At 30.7% G+C, this 23,314-nt stretch overlaps 1 protein-coding gene across 1 annotated transcript in view; it reads left to right on the top strand.

Moving 5' to 3' along the window:
* The first annotated feature begins 82 nt into the window (after positions 1-82).
* LOC145962218 (aminopeptidase N-like) overlaps positions 83-23,314 on the top strand; it is a 29,871-nt gene continuing 6,639 nt past the window's right edge. The window contains exon 1 of the mRNA XM_083083188.1: positions 83-317. Within this exon, the coding sequence (XP_082939314.1) occupies positions 83-317 (235 nt within the window). The remainder of the gene's footprint in view (positions 318-23,314) is intronic.

The raw sequence follows: 23,314 nt of genomic DNA, 5'->3' as shown, positions 1-23,314 counted from the left end.
GAGCTATCGGCACGGACGCTGGCAGTAAGGAATAGTAATTATCGCTGTTCGCAATGGAATCGTGTTCGGATGTAGGAATACAATGCTTAAAATAGAATCACATTCGAGTATGGAAATATTTGAAATAGAATCACGTTCGGATATAGAAATGCTTGAAATAGAATCACGTTCGGATATAGAAATACTTCTGGGAATAGAAGTCGCGTGTCCGAAGAGTACTTCTGGAAGAGAAGTGACTCGCTCGGGGCTCGGAATGGAAGTGTCTGATTTTGGGCCTGCACTGAGGTCCCTGGATTTTGGAGTTGGAGAGTGGGGAGGTAGGGATGATGGGGGTGTTGTTTAAGGGTGGGAGATGACGGTTGCTATCTATTGGCGTGGTCGGGAATCAGGTAGGGAGGTAACTTGTTTTTACCGTGGGTGAGTTCTATCTGGTGTTGGTAAGGTAGGTTCGTTTTAGGCGGAGCCGGTATTATCCGAAGTCGGTAATTAGGGTAAAAATTTATGCGGGGACGTAACAGTAATTTCTTAAATCCTTTAGTTCCAGGTCTACTTAATAAAACTTATGATCTTAAAACAAGTCGATTAGTTTTTCTCTTTTAAATTTAAAATTGGATTAATGCAATCCATGTTATTGCAGTACCCATACAGCACCGAATATTGCAGCAATATTATTAATATTGTTGTAACATTGCAGCAACATTGCAATATTGCCGCAATATTACTGCAATGTTCTGTGCTGCATGGGGTAAGTATTAAATAGCTTTATGAGTTTGTAATCTGCAATATAAAACCCGCAATATATTAATGCTATTTCATATATTGTACAAATATTTATTTGGATCACACATAATAATGTATTTTTATATATCATACAAAGTATGGAATTTATTTTGAAAATCATTTTCATTTTGTCTATAATATATAATACATAAATGCAAGATTGAATTTGTGACAAATATTTTAAATTATCAATTGCTTCAATGTACTTGGCTAATTAATTATTCATTTCATATTTAGTTTTGATTTCTTTTTAGGAAAATTATATATATTTTTTGAGGGAAAATTTTTATAAATTATTTTTAGGGATAATTTTTCATTAAACGTTTTGTTGCATACAAGGTAGAATATTTTTTATGTACTTGGCATATTTTTTTTACCTTTGTAAGGTTTTTTTTGGAGGGTTACATTATTCTTGCGATTGACTTAAATCTTCGCATCGTGAATGCAATAATTTCGAAAACGTAATAACGTATAACACATGCTTTTTAAAATAATATTTATTTATTATAATTAGAAATAGTTATTATTTATAATAAATAATTAATTTTTTAAGTATTTCATTATACGTTTCATGTTTTCTACCGCATTCGCAATGCGAAGATTTTAGCCGATCGTTCGTCTTATCTCGCGTCAATCACGCGCCACGCGCAAGTCGTTTGTTAGATGTCGCGTGTCGCGTTTCTGGCAACATAACTCTTGTGGTCGCGCAGTCTCCGCGGTCCGTCGCTTCGCGTCGAGTCATGTGCTGTTTGCATTCGCGTTTCTTTGAAAGTAATTTTTGGTATCGATAAATCGATAGTGAGTGAATAAACAGTAAACTCGATAGTGAGTGAATAAACAGTAAACTCGTTATCGCGTAATCTGTATTGTGTCAATCGAGTGTGAGACTAATAATCGAAAAAATTTCGATGTGTCGCGCATCTCTAGCAATCATAACCGTGCAGCAGATAACAACAATACATAGCATGAAGATTCGCTACGCTGCTACAAGGTGAGTGAGCAAGTGAGTAAGCAAGTGAGTGAGTGAGTGAGTAACCGAGAGAGTGTGAGTGAGAGACTGAATGAGAGAGTGTATGAGTGTTGCGTAAAAGAGAGAAAGAGAGCGAGAAAAAGAGTGCGTGCGTGTATATGAACCCTGGCGAAAATAAAATGTAAACCTAGCGTTAACAAAGCATGAATTGGAGAGTAAATCTAATGTAACAGAAAAGTGACGGAAGTGTAAACGAAGCTATTAAAAGGCGTAAATTGAAACATCGGAACGTAAAGAAAGCGGCTATTAAGTGTTAGAAAAGCGTTAACGAAGCGTCATCAAACTCTCCGACAAGCGTGAACGAAATATCCTTCAAATATAAACGGAGCGTCATCAAACTTCTTAAGGAACGTAAACGAAACGTTATCGAAATCTCCGACAAACATGAATGAACCCTGGCGAAAATAAATAACGGAGCGTAAGTTGAACGTAAGGAAAGAGTAACAGAAGTGTAAACGAAGCTCATAGGAGGCGTAAATTGAAACAACGAAACGTAAACGAAGTGTTAACGCTTCATTTACGTTTCGTTGTTTCAATTTACGTTTCCTAGAAGCTTTGTTTACACTTCTGTTAGTCTTTCCTTACATTCGACTTACGCTCTGATATTTATTTTCGCCAGGAAAATATCTAATATAATTTTTAAAGAACGTAAATGAAATGTCATCAAACTTATTGACGAATACGAATGAAATGTTTATACTCTACTATATTTATACTGTACCGTTAATATTGCACTTTACATTTTAAATAGATAATAAACGGATTATTTTCGTTTATTCGCCAGACATTTACTTGTCCGACTTATAAAATCAATTTAATATCTGAAGCTCCTGCATCGAGATCAGAAATTAAATTGAAGTATATCTTTAATCTTATTTGTTACTCTTTGTAAACTTTATATAATTTCATAACTAAACTTAAATATGAGAAAGATAGCGCATCGCACGTCGCGTAACGGTAAACGAACGAACTAATAGATCCTTGCGTGCTCGCGCGAAACCTTGACGTCCTTAAAAATATTTCTTTAAATTGTTAAAGTGTAAGGAAAGTATTTCATACATGTTTTGTGCAGTGTTTAAGCGTTGAAGAAATGTGGATGAAGAGTTTCTAAGTCAATCAATCATTGACGTGTATATGAAGAGTATTGGAGTGCTTCGTTCACATTTTATGGAGCGTTTAGGAAGTGTAAATGAAGAGTTTCTAAAATGTCAATCATTGAATGTACGGGAAGCGTATTGGAGTGCTTCGTTTACATTTTATGGAGCGTTTAGGAAGTGTAAATGAAGAGTTCCTAAAATGTCAATCATTGAAGTGTGCGGGAAGCGTATTGGAGTGCTTCATTTACATTTTATGGAGCGTTTAGGAAGTGTAAATGAAGAGTTCCTAAATGTCAATCATTGAAGTGTGTGGGAAGCGTATTGGAGTGCTTCGTTCACATTTTATGGAGCGTTTAGGAAGTGTAAATGAAGAGTTCCTAAATGTCAATCATTGAAGTGTGTGGGAAGCGTATCGGAGTGCTTCGTTCACATTTTATGGAGCGTTTGGGAAACGTAAAGGAAAACATGAAATATTAAAGCGTAAGGGAAGCGTAACGGAATGCTTTGTACACACTTTATGGAGCGTTCGAGAAATATGCATGAAGATTTAAAATCGCGAAGAGTTAATGGGAAGTCAATGAAGCTTCTAAGAAGCGTTTATTCTGTTCGTTTACGCTTCTTTGACACTTCGAGAAGCGCTTAATTTTCACCAGGGAATGTCTGTCCCTCCTACCCTCCCTCTCTCCCTCTCTCTCTCTCTCTCTCTCTCTCTCTTACGCACACACTCCGCCATATACACATCGCGTGTAGCAATCAGCTGATTGCAACGTCGGACGCCCGGCGATCCGGAACAACTTTTCATTATTAAAATAACGTTATTTTAAGGAACACGTATTTCTGACGTAATTCTAAGACATTTTCTTCTTTACCAAAATTTTATTTAAAGCATAATTTTATGTTATAAGATAAAATAGTTAGCGACTCATGCGGTGGTAATCACCCGTCGGGCGGTCAGCTGCGCCCGCGCTCGCGGCACGCCGCGCCGCTCCTGCCTGCCTTCTGTACCCGACGCGTGATTTACTAACTATTTTTGCTCATAATTCAAAAACTACGCTTCAAATCAAATTTTGGTAAAGGAAAAATTGTCTTAGAATGGTGTCAGGAATACGTCATTTTACAAACGGAAGGTTTTTCGGGATCGCCCTGTATAGACGTCTGTGATAAGACGTCTACGATTTTAGATACAAATTGGTACATAGGGTATGTTTTTCTACGCATGCGCTTTGATGACGCATGATTACATATTACATATATCAGTATATACAGGGTGTTCTAAAAAGGTATGTCAAAAATTTAAGGAGATATTCCTCACACCTGAAGGATGAGAAAGTGTTATATGGACATAGGTGTGGAAATGCTTATTTCAGGAGTTATGTTGAAAATACTGTTAGCTGTATTACTTACACAAGGAAAAATTTAGGATTAATTATTGTAGACGACAATCGTTTAATTAGGCTTATTTATATTTGGTTTTAATGTGACCTTGAGTATGTTACAATAAATGTTGAAATTGTTCACCATTTTCATAAATACAAGCACTGACACGTCGACGCATCGATTCACGGACACGTTCAAAAATGCCTGGCGTACAGCGGATTGTCTCGCAACCTGCAATGATACGGTCACGAAGATCTTGAATATCACGCACTGGTGGCATTTTTGAACGTATCCATGAATCGATGCGTCGACGTGTCACTGCTTGTATTCAGGAAAATGGTGAACATTTTCAACATTTACTGTAACATACTCAAGGTCACATTAAAACCAAATATAAATAAGCCTAAATAAACGATTGTTGTCTACAATAATTAATCCTAAATTTTTCCTTGTGGAAGTAATACAGCTAACAGTATTTTCAACATAACTCCTGAAATAAGCATTTCCGCACCTATGTCCATATAACGTTTTTCATCCTTCAGGTGTGAGGAATATCTCCTTAAATTTTTGACATACCTTTTTAGAACACCCCGTATATGAATATACAGGTGTCCCATTTTAAAAGTTCCCTCATAACTTTTCAGGATCAACGTTTGAAGGAAAACGACTCGGATAAAAGTTGTAGGGAACAAAGGGGGCTATCTAATAGTGACCTTGGATTCGACATTAAAGGTCATTTTCAAGGTTATTTGAAGGTCAACTTCCGTTTTTTAAATGGGAACCCCTATTTTTTATTACTTATTCTTGTAGCTTATCTTGAGAGCTTTCTAAAACACTATAATGAAGTATTTCTTCATTCAGTACTTTTCGAGTTATGAGGCTTGAAATAATTTCTTAATTTTATATAAACCATAAAATATATAGTAAAATATTTATTTTTTGATTATCTTACCTTAATACTTTTATGTACAAAATAATGAGAGGAATCAATTGGTGTAAAGAAAACACATAGTTGTTTCGAAGAAAAAATATGTAATTTGCAATTAACAATTCCATATTTTTTCTTAAAAATAACTATGTGTTTTCTTTACACCAATTGATTCCTTTCATTATTTTGTACATAAAAGTATTAAGGTAAGATATCGAAAAAAAAATATTTTACAAGATATTTTACGGTTTATGTAAAATTAAGAAATGATTTCAAGCCTCATAACTCGGAAAGTACTTAATGAAAACTAACTTAATTATAGTGTTTTGTAAAGCTCTCGAGATGAGCTACAAAAATATGTAATAAAAAATAAGGAATTCCATTTTAAAAATCCAAAGTGATCTTGCCTTGACCTTGACAACCCAAGGTCAAACCAATGATATTCACTTATGTCCCCCTTCAAGCCGTACAACTTATATCTGAAACATTTTTCGATTTAATGCAGTGTTTCTGAGATATTCGCGTGTATTGATTAAAATGGTCTACCCTGTATACAGGGTGACCCATTTTAACTTAGGCAGCCAAATAACTCGAAAAATAAGCAAGATAGAGAAAAATGTTTTAGACAAAAGTTGTATGGTTTCGAGGGGGCCATAAGATGGTATCATTGGTTTGACCTTGAAGAGTCATTTGAAGGTCACGTGAAGGTCACTTCAATTTTTTTAAATGGAATACCCTATATATTTTTGTACATTCTTGTAGCTTATTTCGAGAGCTTTCCAAAACACTATAATTAAGTACCTTTCCGTTAAGTAATTCTTGAGTTATGATGCTTGAAATAATTTCTTAATTTTACATAAACCGTAAAATATCTTGTAAAATATTCATTTTTCGATTATCTTACCTTAATACTTTTATGTACAAAATAATGGGAGGAATCAATTGGTGTAAAGAAAACACATAGTTGTTTTTAAGAAAAAATATGGAATTGTTAATTGCAAATTACATATTTTTTCTTCGAAACAACTATGTGTTTTCTTTACACCAATTGATTCCTCTCATTATTTTGTACGTAAAAGTATTAAGGTAAGATAATCGAAAAATGAATATTTTACAAGATATTTTACGGTTTATGTAAAATTAAGAAATTATTTCAAGCCTCATAACTCAAAAAGTACTTAACGAAAAGGTACATAATTATAGTGTTTTGGAAAGCTCTCGAGATAAGCTACAAGTGTGTGCAAAAATATATAGGGTGTTCCATTTAAAAAAATTGAAGTGACCTTCACGTGACCTTCAAATGACTCTTCAGTGTCAAACCAATGATACCTTCTTATGGCCCCCTCGAAACCATAAAACTTTTGTCTGAAACATTTTTCTCTAAAATGCTTTGTTTCCGAAATAATTGCGTGCGTTAATTAAAATGGCTCACCCTGTGTATATATATATATATATATATATATATATATATATATATATATATATATATTGCATATATATATATATATGTTGCGTCTGTTACTGGATAGAAGTAAAAACTATTATCAATAAACAACTGGAGAAAAGCTTCCGCACAACCATGAGACGGAATGTTCTCTTCATTAATAATTGTTTCACATATTCCACAAGTATGTACAACAGCTATCTGAAAATTTCATGAAATTATCGCAATTTCAACAATCTTTACTCTTCTGTATATCATCACATTAATCTTAAAGTTATGATATATAATAAATTATAAATAAATAAAATAATTCATAATTAAAAGTACATGATTAAAAAAAATAAAAAAATATATATGTTTATTAAAAATATATATGTTTACTAATAAAAGATATATATTTACACACACACACACACACACACACACACACACACACACACACACATTAATTATGAAAATAAGTAATAATTAATAAATTAATAACTAAACTAAATCATTAATAATTAATAGAATCTTTTTGATTTGATCGATTTGAGGGATTTTCTGTTGTTTAATTCATAAATCCAAATAAATTTGAAAGAGCTCGTGAACAAAAATCTAATAAATAATATTTATTTATTATATTTTCCTATATACGATACTGTAATATTATACTCTAGTGTGAATAAGTTACGTTTCTTCGTTAACTTGTTCAAAGAGTATTTATCGATACAATCTCGTAATAATATAATTTATAAAATTTTATTTGAATGTATATTGTAAATTATAAAAATTATCAAATTTTTGGTAAAGGAATATATATATATATTACTTTTAAATAATATAAAAAATTCATATATATATATTTTTTTAGATATTTTTGTATTCTACGCGACGGTGGCCTCTTTTGGTTTAAACAGCGCGAAATAGACGGATCTGCTTTCTTACGGCGTTCGACCGCTAGCACGCATTTGGAGTGGCAAAAACCGTGGACACCGTGCTTTGCTCTTACATACCATTTCTCGATCAAAACGGCTGTTAACGACCTCAGAAGTTGTGTGTTTACATGACACACATATTTATTACAATATCGCATACTCCAAATGTTGTTAGTCTTTGGAAGTTTCTCGAGATATTAAGAAGTCATAACTCTGTGCATATATATTTTTTATATTACACTGATGATAATGAATAAAGCATTGATTTATTGCAACTAATTCTTATAAGAGGACATACATTTGCATACATTTTGTGATATATCTCAATATACAAAGTAAGTTGTTAAAAATTAAATTTATTTCTATGTATTTGTCTTAATTCTTTCTTTTCCATTAAATCATGAGGCAATGTTTTTGTTTAATATATCAGTTTGTACTTTCTAACAAAATTATATCTTTATAGATATCTGAGAAAGTAGTATCATGTTTGTAAAACTATTATTATGTAGCAGTTTAACAATCATCGTATCGGTCTTTTCAATTGATTACCAGATAAGCAAACTAAATGAAACAGACACATACATGCAATCATTCTATATAATACCGAAACAATATGATATCATTCTTACATCATATATTGAGGAAGATACTTTTGTCAGCAATTGTAATATGAGTATTGGGATATTAAAATCAGTTCGAAGAATACAATTGTATTTAGACGTAAAACGTGTTATGGATATAACGGTGATTAATGATCCACAATATTTTCGCGGAAAAATAATCCCTTATGAACCGGTAGATTGTTTGTATGATAATGAGAAGAACATTACCGAATACATATTCCGGAATAATCTATTGCCGAAGTTTTACATCATAAAATTAAATTATATTATAAAGGGTGATATAGATCTAAAAAAGTTTTATAAAAGAAATGAACGACAATGGTAAGTAACTATTAAAATATTAAATATGTAGTAATTACAGGGTGACACAATCCTGGTACAGCATTCTATTTATTAAAAAGTATTTTCTAAGAAAAGACATTTATATAGAAATGTGCCTATCTGAAAAGTTTTCATTCCTAATTATATATTTCTTAGGATCTTAGTAACAAATTTTGCAATTTATTATTATTATCATTATTATTAAAATGAATGTAAATTGCAAATAAAAATCAATTTAATTAAATCAGCAGTAATGCACGTCTTATACAACATTTTATCATCAACTGTCAGACGAATTTAAATATTCCGGTAGTGTTTTGAATTGTTTTCAAAATCTAAATAATACAATTCTGAAAGATTTATGTTTACGTTTTTATAGAACTTGCTTATTTGAAATTTAAAATTTTGGCAAATATTTCACTTTTACACTGTTTACTAATAACAAACTTTAGGAAATTATTAATATTTAATGAAACCTATTACAGAAGCATTTATAACATAAAATTAATCTATAATAAAGCTGATGACACAGATCTAAAAAATTGTTTTAAAAGTTATAATAATTCGGAAAGAAAACATTTCCAGACACATGTATGAATTTTTGTATGAATTTTGTATGAATTATTTGTATGAAGTCTATATGAATTTTTTTGTTCATATATTTTAGAAGTCACTAACAAAATTTGATTAGATCATGAACAATCACTCACTTTTCATAAACACTTTATATATACAATTAAATATAAATATATAAAATTAAATATATATATAAGCTATATTTATGCTGTTTCTTATATTTAAACATTCACATACACGCACACATAGTACCCATTTAGAAACTATTTTCGCTATAATATGCGAATAACTAAAAACATATATATGTGATTCATTTAACAAATTATCACTAAAATATGCAATTTTTTTAACATATATAAAATTATGTATGGAATAGTTAGGTAATATATCAATGTCAATAATCACAATACATTAATTAAAAACAATTAAAAGAAGTCATTAGTCTAATATTGTGTAATATGAAATTTTTTTTTATTTTAATTTTATTGAAATTTATAATTTTGATACTAAAATATTAACTATTAAATACTAACTATTCATTTTATACTAGTATATTCTAAAGTAAACATTACATGACCATTACGTTTTACTAATATCAAAATACTATCAAAATCAGTGTTAAGATATAAATCATGTTAGATTACATAATGTTATACAAGATATAGAACAAAAGAGTAAGAAGAACTCTATGCCATAATTTTCTATAGATATTATTCCTATATATAAATTGCGTCCGTATATCTTTTTATTCAATTTTTAATATTTCTATATAAATGTCGAAAATTTATTATCGTTATTTCATATTTCTAAATGTGATAGGTTGGCAGCGTATATTGATACTATTGAGATTCAACACATGATTCCACGTTTGCCCGAATTTGCTGTATCTTCTTCGCCTGCCTATAATATTATTATAAAACATTATCAAAATTATAGAGTTTTATCAAATATGCCGATACAAAAAATGGAAATGAATGATGAAAACATGACGGTGACACATTTTCATACTACGTTTGTAAGGCCTAATTATTTTGTATTTCTATCTAACCGGACTAATATATCTTTCATGTCTGGTCCAAGTAAAAGTAAGGTCAAGATTGATATGTGGTGTGGAATGCACTGCGCATTTGCACACGAAATTATTCAAAATATAACTCTATACTTGTTTAATAAATGGAAACGCCTGAATAAAACTTGGCAAATAAATCATGTTGCAATTCCGGATTTTCCGGAAAACGAGAGCATCATAAATCTGGGCGTTGTTATTTATAGGTAATTATATAATTAAAAAACATTAATATATTTCGAATGAAAAAAGGATAATAATTGATGGTACCTAAAATTATCTACATATCTTTTGTCTATTTTCAAATATTATTTGAAAATATGTATATATTTTATAATCACAAAATTATAAATTATAAATTAAAAACATAAAATTAAATAACGTATTATATTCAAGTTTTCATATTCCTTATCGATCAAAATTTAAAAAACTTTATATATATATATACATATATATATATATATATATATATATTGGAAGCATTACATATATATTAAGTAAGTATTATTTTGTGATGAGTTGTGTGTATCATTCATACGCGCAGACATTATAAAACATTAATATGTAATTAATAGTTAATTTATAGAATTATTTAATTATATTAAATTTGCAAGCACAAAATATTTTCAACAGTAATAAGCTTTCTATAAAACATTTTTTTAAATTTTCAGAGAAGCAGATGTTACCTACATTGAGAATGTCGATTCTGTTGCGACTAAAATCAAAATTGCTAACTTCATAGCCCATAAAGTAGTACAGGAATGTCTTTATTATGCAAATCCACTTTGGTCGCTATCTTCTTCGTTAAATGAGGCTATTGTCGCATTTCTTGGATTATATGTCACCGATAAGGTGTTAATTTAAACTTTTTTAGCGCAAAACTTGTTCACTTGCAAACAATATGATATATACAGGGTGTCCCGAAACTAACGCTTGATATTTTAAAGGCAGATTCTCTGGCCAATTTAAAAACGATTTTTCCTCAGCGAAAATGTCGAGGGAGATCATTATTTTTTGCATATTCCCAATTTTTGTCATCATGTATCTTTCTAAGTCTTAAATTAAAATTCTATTAAAGTAAACTCTATCTAAAATTAACTAAAGAATGTGACTTTATTAATATTTTATTCCCATAAGCCTTAGTTTGCGAAAAACCCTTTATTTTCAATCGTTTATAACTCAAAAACTATTAGTACCGCGACATTTTCGCTGAGGAAAAATTGTTTTTAAATTGGCCAGAGAATCTGCCTTTAAAATATCAAGCGTTAGTTTCGGGACACCCTGTATGTATGTATATATATATATATATATATATATATATGTATATATATACAGGGTGATTCAAAACAACCTGATTTCTTTGAAATATGATATTCTTGAACGAATTCTAAGTATATTTTTCCTCTTAAAAAATTTTGTCTATAGCTTAATTTTTGAGTTATAATAGAAAATAGTTGGCTACTCACGAGTCCGATACAACGGGCAGGCAGGGATGGCGCAACGCGTCACGAGACAAATGCTCTCCCGTTTCCCCAGACAGTCAATTTTATTGCACAATATTTGATCCTTTGAAGTGTATTAAATTATTATTGCTACTATTATTAATATATTATAGTTTCTACACAATATTTAACAATATTATTACCGTCTAAAAGGGTTATAACGTAACGCTTAAGAATAAAATATTCAAACGCAAAATTACATAAAGTAACAAATAAACTGGAAATGGACGAATGAAAAACGAAATAGTAATCGCAATTTGATTAAATATTCTTATTTAGAAGCTGTTATTTATAAGATAAACGATCCCCAGAAAGAAATAAAATTCGTCAGTTTTCTTAAAAATAAGAATATTTAATCAAATTGCGATTACTATTTCGTTTTTCATTCGTCCATTTCCAGTTTATTTGTTACTTTATGTAATTTCGCGTTTAGACATTTTATTCTTAAGCGTTACGTTATAACCCTCCTAGATGGTAATAATATTGTTAAATATTGTGTAGAAACTGCAATAATAATTTAATACACTTCAAAGGATTAAATATTGTTATTATTATTTATTATAACTCAAAAATTAAGCTTTAGACAAAATTTTTCAAGAGGAAAAATAGTCTAGAATTCGTTCAAGAATATCATATTTCAAAGACATCAGGTTGTTTTAAATCACCCTGTATATATATATATATATATATATATATATATATATATATATATATATACAGGGTGACCCATTTTAACTTAGGCAGCCAAATAACTCGAAAAATAAGCAAGATAGAGAAAAATGTTTTAGACAAAAGTTGTATGGTTTCGAGGGGGCCATAAGATGGTATCATTGGTTTGACCTTGAAGAGTCATTTGAAGGTCACGTGAAGGTCACTTCAATTTTTTTAAATGGAATACCCTATATATTTTTGTACATTCTTGTAGCATATTTCGAGAGCTTTCCAAAACACTATAATTAAGTACCTTTCCGTTAAGTACTTTTTGAGTTATGATGCTTGAAATAATTTCTTAATTTTACATAAACCGTAAAATATCTTGTAAAATATTCATTTTTCGATTATCTTACCTTAATACTTTTATGTACAAAATAATGAGAGGAATCAATTGGTGTAAAGAAAACACATAGTTGTTTTTAAGAAAAAATATGGAATTGTTAATTGCAAATTACATATTTTTTCTTCGAAACAACTATGTGTTTTCTTTACACCAATTGATTCCTCTCATTATTTTGTACATAAAACTATTAAGGTAAGGTAATCGAAAAATGAATATTTTACAAGATATTTTACGGTTTATGTAAAATTAAGAAATTATTTCAAGCCTCATAACTCAAAAAGTACTTAACGAAAATGTACTTAATTATAGTGTTTTGGAAAGCTCTCGAGATGAGCTACAAGAATGTATAAAAATATATAGGATGTTCCATTTAAAAAAATTGAAGTGACCTTCACGTGACCTTCAAATGACTCTTCAAGGTCAAACCAATGATACCATCTTATGGCCCCCTCGAAACCATACAACTTTTGTCTAAAACATTTTTCTCTATCTTGCTTATTTTTCGAGTTATTTGGCTGCCTAAGTTAAAATGGGTCACCCTGTATATACATATGTATTTATTTATTTGGTAAATATTTACCTTTACACAACCAGCCCCAAATGACTTGACCTTGACATATATTGTCAAGGTCACTGCCCTGAGTAACATCCAAAAGGTTTTGAACGTCGCTCGTTGTTTATGAAAAAATTATAAAGGAAAAAAGTTTCAGGAATTTACGTAATCTTTAAACATCTTGTGCACTTAATGGAATGTTTTTTTGACATATACGCGGTTATTTAATTATTTATTTTTTATTTTTAATAAGAAATATTTAATAAATTGGTAAATGTTTACTTTAAGTTACACAGGTCAAAAAATTTTTATTTTCACATATGTTGTAGAAGATGCATTCCTAAGTAATACACCGTTTGAATTTGGCGACGGTCTCTTTTCGTTTCTGAGATATGCACTTTTGAAGTTTCATACTTTTATGTCATTTTTTCGTTATATCCTATTTATGTGTTTACATTTTTTGTTTACATTTGCTTATCACGGTTTCATATTATATTTTACTTATGTGTTTATATTTTTTTGTTCACGTTTGCTCGTTGTCCCTTCCATGTCGCTAAGCTATAGAATTATTGTTTAATTTCGCTAAATAAAAAGTCTTTTTATTTTACCTAAACTTTTAATAAGTGTTTGTATATAACTTCCTTTATTTTGCAAAGTACATGCGTGGACACCGCTTGTTTCGCCCCCCCCGTAGGGGGGGTTCCACTTTCGGAAGATATAACCTAACCCAATCCGCGTCTGAAGCATAGAATATACCTGGCTTCGCATAAAAAGTTGCAAATTTATATAAATCATATGAACCATGTAAAGCGAAATGTCATATATCAAGATATTTCCTACACTTCAGACACAGGTTGGGTTAGGTTATACCTTCTGAAAGCCCCCCCGTAGGGGGGGGGGCGGAACATGCGGTGTCCACGCATGTACTTTGCAAGACAAAGCAAAGTTTACAAATACATACAAGCGAGGTCTATTATTGTATGCTTCCACATAGGTTTGCAACTTTCTACACAAAACGAGATCCTCAATTATAATCGATATATGTATATGCAAAGGTCAAAGAAATTGTGATGTTCAGAAATTGTGATCTTCAATATATATTTATTCCTTTATAACTTTTAATACGAAAGGTCTTATTGTACATGGTGTTCAAAAATTCTGTAAATCTTATAAAACTTCTTTTGTTTATAACTTTTTAATAAACAACGAGCGACGTTTAAAACCTTTTGGATGTTACTCAGGGCAGTAACCTTGACAATATATGTCAAGATCAAGTCATTTGAGGCTGGCTGTGTAAAGGTAAATATTTACCAATTACAATAAAATTAATGAAGGAAACACATAATTGTTTTTAAAAAAAATATGTAGCTGTAGCTGTATGTTGCAAATTCCTCGCATTATTCTATGCATAAAGATATTGAGGTAAGATAATTGAAAAATAAATATTTCATGAGATATTTTATAATTTAGATAAAATTATCAACATATAAAGTATAAAATATCTCGTAAACTACTCAATTTTTGGCTCTTACTCTTATAACCTTTACATGGAATATTGTGAGGAATCATTTTATATAGACAAATTAGGGTAGCGTCTCATTTAAGAAACTAAATTGACCTACACATGACTTTGACATCTACAACCATGGCTCAACTAATATTCTCTAATATAATCCTCTTTCCTGCTCCAAACCCTACAACTTTTATTGGAAACATTTCTTTTCCAAAAGCCATGTTTTCGAGTTATTACAGTATGAATGTTAGAGTGGGACACCTTGTATATACATATTTATATAGCAGATATATTTAACTACTTGTGTGTGTGTGTGTGTGTGTGTGTGTGTGTGTGTGTGTGTGTGTGTGTGTGTGTGTGTGTGTGTGTGTGTGTGTGTGTGTGTGTGTGTGTGTGTGTGTGTGTGTGTACATACAGGGTGTCCCATTTTAAATAATACGCTCAAATATCTCCAAAACGGTGCGTTAAATAAAAAAAATATTTCAAACAAAAGTTATATGGCTTGAAGAGGGCCATCAGATGGTGGCAATGATTTGACCTTGGAGAGTCGTTTGAAGGTCACGTGAAGGTAACCTTCAACTTTTTAAACAGAATCCCCTATTTTTTATTACTTATTCTTGTAGCTTATCTCGAGAGCTTTCTAAAACACTATACAGGTAGTGTACACACATATAGAGTTTATTTTATTTACCAAATTAGATATATTTAAAAATAAACATTATAATAAAATAATCTTAAATATATTTAATATTTACATAATAATCTTTTTTTCTCAATATATTTAAATATATATATATATGTATATATATATATATATATATATATACAGGGTGTATCTTAAAAATTTCCCACTAAGCAAATAGCGTTATTCCTGATTAAAAACCGAGTCGAAAAGTCCTGAACTATTTTTTTCCATAATGCTTAATAAAGCAATAATTAATGAGTAAAGTCGCGCCAATCAGCACCGAACTTTAGCCGGGCGTACGTCAGTGAGCCGCGCGCCTGGTAATGTGCGTGAGTGCTCCGCTGCTACGGCGCTATACCATGCCATTGCTATCGTGCAATATCCTTATGCGTCGTAATAATGCGAAAAACTTTATTTTGCATTAAAAATGTCACATTTCTCCCGTCAAAAGCTCTTTCCTTAAAGAAAATTTTGACAAAAAATAGAACTATCGTCAGAGAACGTGTACTTACATAAAAAAACCTACAATCTTTTCGCTTACAAATTGTTTTAAAATTGTTTTTTGTAAATTTGAAACTTTGTCCTTTTTACATAAAGAATAAACACATTATCTTTTTCTTACTCTATCTTGATACTTATTCTTAATTGAATTTTATCTTAAATTATCTTTTCAGCAATTCTCCCATAAAATTTGTTCTCTGTTATTACCTATTACAGATGACTTTATTACTTTAAAAATCCATTTCTTAAACAGTTTCTACTGTAGAAAATGTAGGATTATTAAAAAAGTATGTAATATAAAACAGAAAACAAGACAAACTTTCTCGTTATCAACATATTTGAAGATTTGGATAAGCAAAAAAATAAACTGTCTTGTGTTAATTTTTAAACAATTAATCTTTTCAGAAATCTTTTTAATACTTAAATCTGATTAATTATTTAATGAATCTTTTTGCAAATAGTTTTGTCCAATTACTCTGAAATAATGAATATTTTAAAATTTATTATAACAATTACATATCCTAGTAAGTTTATGCTCAAAATAAAAGAAAAATATGTAAAATGTTTAAAAAATAGAGAAAAATTCCTTTCTTAATAAAAGCAATTATCTTTTATTCATAATATTGAACAAAATTTTAAGACGAGTTGTTTTATTCTTTAATAGGATAATAGATACTTTTTCTAATATAAAATTCTTAAAATATAATTCTCTAAAACAAATTACTATTTTTATTACTGAATTAAAAGTATATCGAAATTATTCGAAAAGATTTGTTATTATAAATAAGTTTTCGATGTAATCTCCACGAGTCTCAATGAATGGTATTGCGCAGAAAACTAGGTTCTCGTATCCGTTGCAGCATTGCTCCGTCAACAATTTTGACAGCCACTTGTATTCTTGCAATGACTTCTTCAGGTGTGGCTCCGTTGAATGTACATTTATTTCAGATGGCCCCAAAGAGAAAAAATCCATTGGTGTCACATCCGGTGAACTATTAAAAATCAATATGAAAAATATTAAAGTATTTTTTTCTACATTTTTCTTCTTCTCTTATCTTTCTAAATTAAAAGCTTCTTATACCGCGCGGACTATCTAATTGGTCTGTGTTGAACTATCCAACGACGGGAAAAACGTTCATTTAAAAAATTCATTATTTCTCGATATGCATGCGGCAGTGCCCTGTGTTACTAGAAAAACATATTTCTTCTTTGTATGAAAGGATTTCTTCCAAAAGTTCTAGGAGCCATGTGTTAAGAAATCTGCATAATTTATCTCCTATAAAATAAGCATCTTTCATACGTACTGACATATTGCAAATACATTGCAGGTGATATTTAATATTTTTACCATCAAAATATCTAGTAGAAGAGTCGATAACTCTTACCCCAAAATGTCTAATAGTTTAGCCTCCTCTATGTTGAAAGCTACACATGCATGTCATACATAAATTAATAATTTCATAATAATGTTTATTATGTCAATAATATGTAGCCGTGCGTATAAATAATGATACGTAATATTTGTAAATTTTATCGGCTTTATTGTTATCTAGAAGCCAACAATAGATATTCTTATTGGCACGGTAATCTCTTATATTTAAACCTGTGTATGATGGAACGGAAATAACAATTCATTTTTCAGTATCTTATACATAGACTGTCGCATATGTATTAATTGTAAGGTCCTCAATCATTTTTAAAATCGTCTCTTTCGTTTCTATCATTCTTATCCGACGATCACGACTAGCGTCAACATAGTTTGTCTATCACTATTCCGAAATCTTCAATCTAATGCTCAAAAGTTTTTCGATCGCGATGGAAACTTGGATAACGCTTCGCATGCAGTCTGTACACGCGTATTTATGCAATTTGCTCCTCAGTAAGCTAAACATATCAATGTTTCGATACATTCTTCTTTCGCAAAAAATTATTTTTATGTGAAATTCTTAAATGATGCTACTAATAAAACATTCATTTAAACAAATGAAAAAAATAAAAAACGGATCAAATGAAACAAACAAAAGAAAAACAAATAAAATAAATGAAACAAATAAAAAAACATTGCACTTAGCATAGTTTTCTTTCGTTGCATCATCTGAGTATTTCGGATAAAACTTTTTGCGAAAGAAGAATGTATTGTTATAGTAATAACGAATATGCCGATATGTATTTAATTTATAGTGAAGCACATTGTGCAAGTGCGCGTGCGGAAAGACTGTAAGCGGAGCGTTATTCAAATCGTATGCATCCCAATCGCAAAACTTTCGAGTGTTTAGACCGCAGGATTCGGAATAGTAATTGTTTAATGCCGAAATCAAAAGTTGATGCTGGTCGTAATCGTCGAGTAAGAACGATCGAAATGGAAGAGAGGATTATAGGAATAGTTGATCAGAATCCTACAATTAGTACACGTGCGATAAGTCGCGAACTAAATATTGGTCATATGATAGTCCACAAAGTATTAAAAAATGAACTATTATATCCGTTCCATCGTACACGAGTGCAGGAATTAAATGTGAGAGATCACCGTGCCAGAGAAAATTTCTGTCGTTGGCTTTTACATAATAATAAAGCTGAAGAAAATTTTTTGGCAAATATTATGTGGACCGACGAATCATTATTTACGCGCACGGGTACATTTAATTGTCACAATTTTTATTATTATGATGTCATTAATCCACACGTGACACGTACATGCAGCTTTCAGCATAGATGGAAGCTAAATTATTGGGCAACAATTTTGGACGATAGAGTTGTCGGTCCTGCTCTTCTCCCAGATATTCTGACGGTAAGAAAATTTAAAATCTCCTGATTGATTTGCAATATGTATTAATAATAAATACATATGTATACATATATATTTCTTACAGGGAAGAAATTATGCAAATTTCTTAAGACAATGGCTCCCAGAATTTTTGGAAGAAATTCCTTTCTTGCAAAGAAAAAATATGTTTTTCCAGCAAGACGGGGCACCGCCACATGCATACCGGGATGTAACAAATTATTTAAATAAACGTTTTCCAGGTCGCTGGATAGCTCAACACGGACCAATTAAATGGCCCGCGCGGTATGAGAAGCTTTTAATTTAGAAAGATAGGAGAAGAAAAAAATGTAGAAAAAATATTTTAATATTCTTCATATTGATTTTTAATAGTTCACCGGATCTGACACCAATGGATTTTTTTCTTTGGGGCCATCTGAAACAAAATGTATATTTAACAGAGCCTGCGTCATCCGAAGAAGTCATTGCAAGGATGCAATTAGCTGTTAGAACTATTGATGGAGCAATGCTACGACGAGTACGTGAGAATCTAATTGTTCGTGCAGATGCATGCATTGAGGCTCGCGGAGGTCATATCGAAAACTTATTATAATCATTTCGAATAATTTTGACATTTTAATTCAGTAATAAAAATATTCGTTTTAGACAATTATTTTTTAAGAGTTTTACATTAGAGAAAATATGTTATTAATGTTTACGTTATTAAAAAATTTATGTTATTATAAAATAAAACAACTCGTCATAAAATTTTGTTCAATATTATGAATAAAAGATAATTGATTTTGAAAAAAGAAATCTTTCTATTTTTTGACATTTTATTGTATGTATATTTTTCTTTTATTTTGAGCATAAACTTACTAGGATATGTAATTGTTATAATAAATTGAAAAAGATTCATTATTTCAAAGTAATTGGGTGAAACTACACTTGCAAAAGCCACTAAATTTTAGCACAATTTTTTAACATCTTTCAATAGCGATAAATCAGCAGAAAATTATCATATTGAGATGAAACAAACTCAAATTAAAGCTTGAACATTCTTCTTGAAAACCAAAAAAACCAAATTTGAGTTACAAAAAATGTTTTATAAAATGGCAGACGTTGAAGATAGATTTTGAGAAATGGGAAACAAATTTTTTTTGTAAACTGTTGCATTGCTCAGGAGAATCGGCTTCCTGATACAAAAATGTATGAATTTTAAAGTTCATTTATTTCCTAACAAATCCATATTTTAATTAATTTTTTACGACCTTTTTTGATAAAGTTATACCGTTTTGAAGAAAATGTTATAAAATGGATCTTTTCTTGTAAAATCTGCAGTTTCAGAAATAAATTATCGTGGGAAACTTTTTTAAAAAGGAAATTAAAGTGTAACAACCCAAGATGCTCCATATGGTCAGAATTGAATATTGTGTAACATTTTCTTCAAAACAGTATAACTGTCAAAAAAGGTCATAAAAAATTAATTAAATTTGAGAGCCAATTCTCCTGAGCAACGCAACAGTTTAAAAAAAAAATTTGTTTCTTATTTCTCAAAGTCTATCTTTAATGTCCGCCATTTTATAAAACATTTTTTGTAACTCAAATTTGGTTTTCTAGGTTTTCAAAAGGAATATTCAAGCTTCAATTTGAGTTTTGTTTCATCTCAATACGATGATTTTCTGCTGACTTATTGCTATTGAAAGATGTTAAAAAATTGTGCTAAAATTTAGTGGCTCGTTCTTTTTGTGGATGAATGTATACTTGCAAGAAGATTCATTAAATAATTAATCAGATTTAAGTATTAAAAAGATTTCTGAAAAGATGAATTGTTTAAAAATTAACATAAAACAGTTTATTTTTTTGCTTATCCAAATCTTCATATGTTGATAATGAGAAAGTTTGTCTTGTTTTCTATTCTATATTACATACTTTTTTAATAATCCTACATTTTCTACAGTAGAAACTGTTTAAGAAATGGATTTTTAAAGTAATAAAGTCATCTGTAATAGCTAATAACAGAGAACAAATTTTATGGGAGAATTGCTGAAAAGATAATTTAAGATAAAATTCAATTAAGAATAAGTATCAAGATAGAATAACAAAAAGATAATGTGTTTATTCTTTATGTAAAAAGGACAAAGTTTCAAATTTACAAAAAACAATTTTAAAACAATTTGTAAGCGAAAAGATTGTAGGTTTTTTTATGTAAGTACACGTTCTCTGACGATAGTTCTACTCCTTGTGGAAATTTTCTTTAAGGAAAAAGCTTTTGACGGGAGAAATGTGACATTTTTAATGCAAAATAAAGTTTTTCGCATTATTACGACGCGTAAGGATATTGCACGATAGCAATGGCATGGCATAGCGCCGTAGCAGCGGAGCGCTCACGAACATTAGGGGCGCGGCTCACTGACGTACGCCCGGCTAAAGGTCGGTGCTGATTGGCGCGACTTTACTCATTAATTACTGCTTTATTAAGCATTATAGAAAAAAATGGTTCAGGACTTTTCAACTCGGTTTTTGATCAGAAATAACACTATTTGCTTAGTAGGAGCTTTTTAAGATACATCCTGTATATATATTTAATATAAAATATATATATATATATATACAGGGTGATTCTACATAACTTTATGTTTTTGCAAGAACATAATCTTGACCGAATTCTAAGACGATTTTTCCTTTGGCAAAATTTCGTCCGAAGCTTAGTTTTCGAATTATTAAAGGAAGTAATTAACGTATGACGGGTCGAATACAAGAGGCAGGCAAGGGTGGCGCGATTCACCGTCAGACGCGGGTGCTTACGCGGGGCGCCTGCTGCGATCAGCTGCTCGCTATACACATACAGACACACATGCGAACACATACATTCTCTCTCTGTCTGTCTGTCTGTCTGTCTGTCTGTCTGTCTGTCTGTCTGTCTGTCTGTCTGTCTGTCTGTCTGTCTCTCTCTCTCTCTCTCTCTCTCTCTCTCCTTCGCTCACTCACCTATTTTTTTTTTTTTTTTTTTTTTTACGAGAGAGGGGAAAATTCATTTTATACATACCCACCGGTCGATCCAGTGAGTTATGTGGGACTCGAGTACCAAGTCGAATTACCAACTCGGTACTCCCTACCCACTAAAAACCCCTCTCTTTTCACGAATTTCCTTTGACACACTGTCCCTCTGACTTCCCGAGATCTGTTTTCACATAACGTCAAAAAATAGTTATTATTACCTTGTTCGATGACTTTTGATGTATTGCTGTAATTGCTTGAAGGAGAAATGAATTTTCCGATAGATCGTACGTTCTCAAATTTAACGTAGATATCACGTTGCAAAAGACAAGAAATCCACACTAAATTATTAACTGAAAGTTTTTCTTCTTTCATGAACTGTATTCTTTTATAAACTTTAACGTAATCACATTTATTTACTCACTCGATGAGACGAGAAATTTACTAATGATTATCACTAATCACTATTAATCACTGTCGAATAATAACTGTTGGCGATTAAAAATCACTCGATGAAAGAAACACGCGCGGACACGTTACTACACGACGCGACGACGCGACAATGCGACGATAATTACTCGGCGAATGCAAGCAGTTTTTTGTCATGGTAGGTTGCGGTAGGTTAAGGTACTACTGGCGCTATCGAACGCGATCATGTGTTCGATTGAAGAATGCGGTAAACATAATAAACATTTAACGTATTAATATTATTATTATCATGAATGTGTGTGATATCCATACATCGTATGATATCTATTTAAAAATTAATTAGATTAAATAAGTGTTTTCAAAATATTTATTACTTTTACTATTATCTTTTAAATAAATATTTAATATTAATATTTTATAAATATTTTGAAAACACTTATTTAATCTAATTAATTTTTAAATAGATATCATACGATGTATGGATATCACACACATTCATGATAATAATAATATTAATATGTTAAATGTTTATTATGTTTACCGCATTCTTCAATCGAACATATGATCGCGTTCGATAGCGCCAGTAGTACCTTAACCTACCGCAACCTACGATGACAAAAAACTGCTTGCAGTCGCCGAGTAATTATCGTCGCATTGTCGCGTCGTCGCGTCGTGTAGTAACGTGTCTGCGCGTGTTTCTTTCATCGAGTGATTTTTAATCGCCAACAGTTATTATTCGACAGTGATTAATAGTGATTAGTGATAGTCATTAGTAAATTTCTCGTCTCATCGAGTGAGTAAATAAATGTGATTACGTTAAAGTTTATAAAAGAATACAGTTCATGAAAGAAGAAAATCTTTCAGTTAATAATTTAGTGTGGATTTCTTGTCTTTTACAACGTGATATCTACGTTAAATTTGAGAACGTACGATCTATCGGAAAATTCATTTCTCCTGCAAGCAATTACAGCAATACATCAAAAGTCATCGAACAAGGTAATAATAACTATTTTTTGACGTTATGTGAAAACAGATCTCGGGAAGTCAGAGGGACAGTGTGTCAAAGGAAATTCGTGAAAAGAGAGGGGTTTTTAGTGGGTAGGGAGTACCGAGTTGGTAATTCGACTTGGTACTCGAGTCCCACATAACTCACT

This window comes from Camponotus vicinus, unplaced genomic scaffold (genome assembly GCF_025532165.1).
Source record: "Camponotus vicinus isolate PSW18456_S1 unplaced genomic scaffold, iyCamVici1.0 SCAF_11, whole genome shotgun sequence".
In the NCBI taxonomy this organism is placed as follows: Eukaryota; Metazoa; Arthropoda; class Insecta; order Hymenoptera; family Formicidae; genus Camponotus; species Camponotus vicinus.
The sequence above is the reverse complement of the archived record's forward strand: the minus strand, read 5'-3'. Positions and strand labels throughout refer to the sequence as shown.